This window comes from Mus caroli, chromosome 1, assembly GCF_900094665.2.
Source record: "Mus caroli chromosome 1, CAROLI_EIJ_v1.1, whole genome shotgun sequence".
Classification (NCBI taxonomy): domain Eukaryota; kingdom Metazoa; phylum Chordata; class Mammalia; order Rodentia; family Muridae; genus Mus; species Mus caroli.
The window spans coordinates 127692920-127699174 of NC_034570.1; the positions used below are offsets into that span (position 1 = coordinate 127692920).

Sequence of the window (6255 nt, forward strand, 5' to 3'; positions counted from 1 at the left end):
TGTGTGTGTGTGTGTGTGTGTGTGTGTGTGTGTGTGTGTGTGTGTGTAGAACAGTTCTGTTCTCTCCTGCAACTATATGGCTTCTGGGGATCAAACTCAGGTCATCATGCTTAGCAGCAAGCACCTCTGTTTACTCAGCCATATTGCTGGCCCTTTTTCTAAAGACTTAGTGCCTTGGAAAGGTAGGGAGTATACTGGTAGAGGCTCATCCTGGGCAGAGGCCTGGAAGAGGAAGAGGGAAGGAAGCAATGCTCAGACGCTGCTACCCTCTGCAGATGTTGCCAACCGCGTGTTGCTGACCCTCTTCACCATCGAAATGCTCATGAAGATGTACGGGCTGGGCCTGCGCCAGTACTTCATGTCCATCTTCAACCGCTTCGACTGCTTTGTGGTGTGCAGCGGCATCCTGGAGATCCTGCTGGTGGAGTCGGGAGCCATGACGCCCCTGGGCATCTCTGTGCTCCGCTGTATCCGCCTCCTGAGGCTCTTCAAGATCACCAAGTGAGTTCAGGCAGCTGGGCCCTCGAAGGTCTGATGTCGCAGGGGCTGACAAAGTCAGCCAGGCCCAGGCCTCCGTTTTCTCTTTCAATGACTGCCCTCTGGGGAAGAGAAATCCCACTTACTCCACTCGATGCTTATTTCTCCTTTTGCCTCATGGTCATCCACGTCAGGGTCAGGGGAGGAGGAGTGAGGAGAAGGGAGGAAGGAAGAGTAAAGGGAGGATGGGAGGAAGAGACAGGAAGAGAGAGAAATGCAGGAGGGAGGGGTGGGATCAAGAGAGAACAGGGAGATGAGGGAGTGGGGAAAGGAGGGACTTCAATTGTGCCTCTTCCCCTCTGTGGGGGTTTGCCAAGACCCCAGTGGCTGCTTGAAACTCTAAGCAGTGTTGCACCTTCAAATATGCCATGCCTTTCCCTAAACTATTAACAGCAATACAAAATTACAATTATAACAGCTTACAACAGTCTATGTGACTATGGTCTTTCTCTCTAAGAATATTTCACAGTCCTGCATGTATAGACTATAATGCTGTCCTCCACAGACTCCAGGCAACTGAAATCACAGATGTAAGGATTCTACTGTATTCTCAAGTATTTGCCCAGCTTTGGCACGAACACAGGTCTTTTACTCTTAACACATGTTAATAGTGAAGACAGAAAATGACCCTCTACCCTACTGAGAAGTGTGGGATGGGAACTGAGGTAGACGCTCAGCAGCATGGTGAAGCCTGTGATTCAGACTCAGGAAGCCATTTTCTGCTATGACCCTTCTTGAGTCTCCAAGCCTCCTCGGCACCGGTGAGAAGGCTCTGCCCACCCTCTACCCTGCTGTTCCTCTCCCTCAGGTACTGGACATCACTGAGCAACCTGGTGGCCTCGCTGCTCAACTCCATCCGCTCCATCGCTTCGCTCTTGCTGCTGCTCTTTCTCTTCATCATCATCTTTGCCCTGCTAGGCATGCAGCTCTTTGGAGGCAGATATGACTTTGAAGACACAGAAGTACGACGAAGCAACTTTGACAACTTCCCCCAGGCCCTCATCAGTGTCTTCCAGGTAGGCAGCCCTCATTATGGGAGGTTCCTGAATCCTGCTTCAATATCTGGGAAAACATTACCTCCACCAGAGAAGCCTTCTCTGACCTGTTGATTTAACTCTCATCACCCGTACTTTGGGCTACTATAATATTTGTATCTTTCCTGGAGCGTGCCTAGCGATGCCTAGTCTGGTTTCTCTTGGTCTCTGGTGCCTGGCAGAATGCTATAAGAGCTGATGAGATACTTGGGGTAGACCAGGAGTCAGAGGTGTGCTGCTCACATCTCTAAGGCAAAGTCAGACAAGGTGAATGCTCCCTCTGCAAGCCAGGAAAGCCTCAGGCAGGCATCTGAGTCCATCTTCTTACACTAGAGGCATCAGGCTACCTGCTTACCAGAAGCTACTCAAAGGCTGTGATTCAAGAGTAACTTGCAGAGCTACAGGCTCTCAGAGGACCTTCCTTGGTGTGGAACATGGAAAAAATCCCTTTCATGTCACTGTTATCTCACAAATCACCCGCCATGCCCTACTGGGGCAGTAGGGAACAATGAATCAGTACCATAGATGGCTTCATCCTATCTTCTCCCATTCACTACCTCAGGGCTGGTCAAGGACGGTGCTTTTCAAGGGACTTGACATTGGTACTATCTTTGAAGGGCAGGATAAGAGAAGTGCACTCCACTTCAGCCTAAGGATTAAGAACATAGTGGTGGCCCCATGATTAAACTCCTTGGCCCTAGAGAGGCTTGATAAGACTTTTTCCAACCATTCCAGACACCCCCTCAGTCTGTGCCCCTCCCCTCAAGACCATTCACTCCTCCCCAAGCCCACTCACTCCTCCCCCAAGTCCACTCCTCCCTAAAGCCCACTTACTCCTCCCTCCAGCCCTCTCTCACTCCTCCCCCAGCCCTCTCTCTCCTCCCCTAAGCTCACTCACACCTTGATAACATTGTAGCTCACTGAAAGAGGAGCAAGGAAGACAGCAGGGCATGGTCACTTGGACCCTGGGGTAGGGGAGAGTTAACAGGTGACAAAGGTCCCCTCAATGCATCATCCCATCTTGTGCTCTCTCCACCTAGGTCCTGACGGGTGAAGACTGGAACTCTGTGATGTACAATGGGATCATGGCTTACGGAGGCCCAACCTACCCTGGCGTGCTGGTGTGCATTTATTTCATCATCCTTTTCGTCTGTGGCAACTGTATCCCCTTTGAGCTGTGGTGCAAAGAACTCGGGGGAGTTGTCATAAAAGGGAGGATCAGGGCTCCCCATGTAGCAGGCAGTCAGTTCCTCGGGCGCCCAGGCTGATGGAGCAGAGAACAGGACACAGTAAAGGTAACTGCAGACACAACAAAATAATACTTTTACCCAGAAATGTTGGAGAGTACTGGGAACAAATGATTGTGAGATTGGTGCACCTAAGGTAGGTGGGAAGAAGCCCAAGGCCTAGCAGAGAAAAGTGGAGATGGTAGAGCAGCCTGGTCCAGAAGCTCAGAGGCAGGCAGGGAGGAACCAAAGTGCCCTCCAACTTGAAAGAGAGAAAGGTTTTTGGGCCAGAAGCTTCCCTGAGGACTTGTCTATGTTCCAGGGTCTGTACCCTTCCAAGGGGTGTAGGTCTGGCAAGAAACTGTCTTCTCAGGGGTTCAGGCCTGAAAACACACAGGCAGGCAAAACTCCTGCCCCAGAAACTGCCTCCCAACCACAACTCAAGTCTCCTTAGCTGTCCTGTAGACATCCTTCTCAACGTCTTCCTGGCTATTGCTGTGGACAACCTGGCAGAGGCAGAGAGTCTGACATCTGCCCAAAAGGCCAAGGCTGAGGAGAGAAAGCGCAGGAAGATGTCGAAGTGAGTGTTGTCCCCTCCCAGTGAGAGATGGAATGCTGGACCCTGGCTATGGCCTCTATACTGTAGGAGGGGTTTCCTCCTTGAGCCATATGAGCAGGGGTCATGTGGCAATGACTCCTATGGGCAGGGTCTCCAAGCAGGACCTGCTATTGAGTCACTGTTCCCCTTGGAGGACGCCATTTACTCCTCAACTCCCCATCTGTGGCTGGTCATGTTGCTGTGTGCCTGGGAGTAGACGTAGGATAGGTGTTCTAGACAGTGTTTCTCAAACTCAAGCTGCAAATGAACGCTCTGGAGGTTTCATGAAATATAGAGTCCGCATCAACCGGCCTGAGCCAGGTGGGCTGGATGAAGGCTTGAATATTCTGGCCAGTTTCCAGGCAGGGCTAATGCTGTTTGGGTTTGGAGGATCACGATTTAGGCAACAGAATTTCAGTTGAGCCTGCTTTTTTGAATGCACGTGCCTGCAGGGATGGGATGCCTGTTTCTTGGAGGCAAGACGGAAAGAGCTAGGGAAGAAGGACCAGCAAAGGCCCCAGACATTTCCAGGGTCGGAACTGTCTTACCCAAGCCATAATTCCATCCTGAATCCTATATAAAAGAGGTGTAAAGCCCCTCTCCACTCATTGAACAGTCATTGACTATGAATGACCACTGAGAGTCTAGCCTGAGTGTTGCATCTCACCCTCTACCACAGAGAAAAGGCTTACCCAGGCCTACTGCCCTTCCCAGTTGGTGGCCAGCGCTGCTTCTTCTTTCATAGAGACCCTTGAGCCCTCATTGTGAGAAGTTCCTGAGGGTGCTGTCAGGCCTGGAGTCATCCTTGGCTTTCACCTCGGATTTCCTTGGTTTTTCACTTTAGAGGGCTCCCAGACAAGTCAGAAGAGGAGAGGGCCACAGTGACCAAGAAACTGGAGCAGAAGTCCAAGGGTGAAGGCATCCCCACCACCGCCAAGGTGAGGGCTAGCATGGGGATGTTTGCAGGCTCGCTGGAGGGTCCCCTGACTCCTCATGTCACTCGGGGAAGGAAAGTGGAGACAACATCACCTTGCTTCTGTAGGAGGTAGAGCCAACGTCTAAGTCTCCTCCAGGGACTCCTGTGTGGAGAGGCATAGGCCCTTCAACCTGGGAGCCAGCCTTCCTTAGAATCCTGTGCAGAGCAGGGAGGCACCCCACCTGCCCACCCCCAATGTTCTACTAAGAGCTTGGCTTTCCACTCCTGCTAGCCCTGCCCTACATGGTTCAGCCTGGCCCCTGCTCACCACTGTGGAGGGTCAGGAAAGGGAGTCTGTGAGCCAGGAGTCCTAGGCTACAGAGAAGCTGCACCGCATAGCCTGAGTTCTCTTGTAGCGAGCTAAGGGAGCACACAGTGAGGACAGACTAAGACAGGCTAAAGCCTTGGCTTTGCCCAGTGCAGGCTTTGAGTTGTATACTCTGCGGGACCTGGCTTCTTATCTGTAAGACATAACAACTCCACCTCTACCCGCCTCTTGGGTCGTAGGGAACATTCAGAGAGCAGCTTAATGGCTCCACGGAGCATGCCCAGTAAGTTCGAGCATCAGTTTTTGCTTCCTCACCACCATCACTGTTCCTTCTACAGCTGAAAATTGATGAGTTTGAATCTAACGTCAATGAGGTGAAAGACCCCTACCCTTCGGCTGACTTCCCAGGTAAGTCTCCTGAGCCTGCGCTGGGGCACAGTGATGTTGAAGGGTCAGTGTGCGGGTGCTGAATTCTCTATGTGGGTCTCTCTGTGTGTCCCCTACATGGACCCTGAAGGCATCCCCTTTGCCTTGCAAAGAGCAACCTGCAAACCTGCCTCTCCCTGTGGTATACACAGCAACGATAATATTCCACACATGCTTCGATTTATTTGTATTGAGTTCCAGTCGTATGCTTCAGTAGTGAACACCCAGTTTTCAAAGAGCACGGGGCTGATGGACACATAAGACCTCCCTGCCCAGGAGGATGTATCCAGAGAAAGGCATTTTCACCCATAATGATGGGGGAACTCCCTCCTCCCTATCCTGTATCTCTGACAAAACCATGACTGCCAGACTGTCTGTCACTGTGTGAAAATCCACAAGGGCAGTGTGAGAAGGAGGGTGTATAAACCAGAGCTACAGACCACCTGCAAGCATCTCCTGAGTGCATGTGACCGCTGGTTGCCATGTGAACTGTACCCATCTGAACCAGGAGCACCTCAAATGGCAGATGCAGAGCCAGGCTGGGTTAGCCCCACATGGCCTGTCAGCTCCCTCACGGGTCCTTCTAAGCATTTTACTTCTTATTGTGGAATCAGCTGGCTAGCTTCAGTGTCTCTAAGCTCCTGATGGACTTTCTGGGCTTTGAATAGCGGTATTTGGCACACAGCAGGCCTTCCACAAATCAAATGGGTGAGGGCATGAAATGATTTTGCAAAGTGCAGCTTGGAGAGTAAGGCTGGCAAAATTTCTTCAATTACCTAGTGGGAATAAGTTCTGAGAACACTTCCTGTGGAGTTGTGTTGTCTAATGATTGTCTGCTCCTGGTGCTTGTGGCTGGCATGCAGGTGGGCACGTGACAGCTACGGGAAGTCTGATGTGAGTGGAAAGAGAAAGGGCTAGAGAGAAATGAGAACAGGAGGAACAGAGCATGTGCACTGGAGAGAGGCCTCACCAAGGCCACCAAATATATTTATATCTAACCTCTTTCCAAAAATAAGTCCGGGTGGCTGATGACAAACGTTCTGTGCAATCTGGGCCTAATGCACAGTCCTGTAATCCCAGCTCGCCTAGAGGCAGAGGCATGGGAATATAGGTCAGTGGCAGGGCACTTGTCTATTATACAGAAGACCTCAGGTTCAATAGCCAGTACTGAAGGAAAAGGAAAGGGGAGG

The 6255-nt window shown here is 51.3% G+C and overlaps 1 protein-coding gene across 1 annotated transcript in view; it reads left to right on the plus strand.

The window, feature by feature from the left end:
* Cacna1s (calcium voltage-gated channel subunit alpha1 S) overlaps positions 1 to 6255 on the plus strand; it is a 66245-nt gene that overhangs the window by 30326 nt on the left and 29664 nt on the right. The window contains exons 11-16 of the mRNA XM_021164607.1: positions 276 to 501; positions 1346 to 1553; positions 2612 to 2732; positions 3263 to 3377; positions 4240 to 4333; positions 4978 to 5047. Coding sequence (XP_021020266.1) covers positions 276 to 501; positions 1346 to 1553; positions 2612 to 2732; positions 3263 to 3377; positions 4240 to 4333; positions 4978 to 5047 — 834 coding nt within the window. The remainder of the gene's footprint in view (positions 1 to 275; positions 502 to 1345; positions 1554 to 2611; positions 2733 to 3262; positions 3378 to 4239; positions 4334 to 4977; positions 5048 to 6255) is intronic.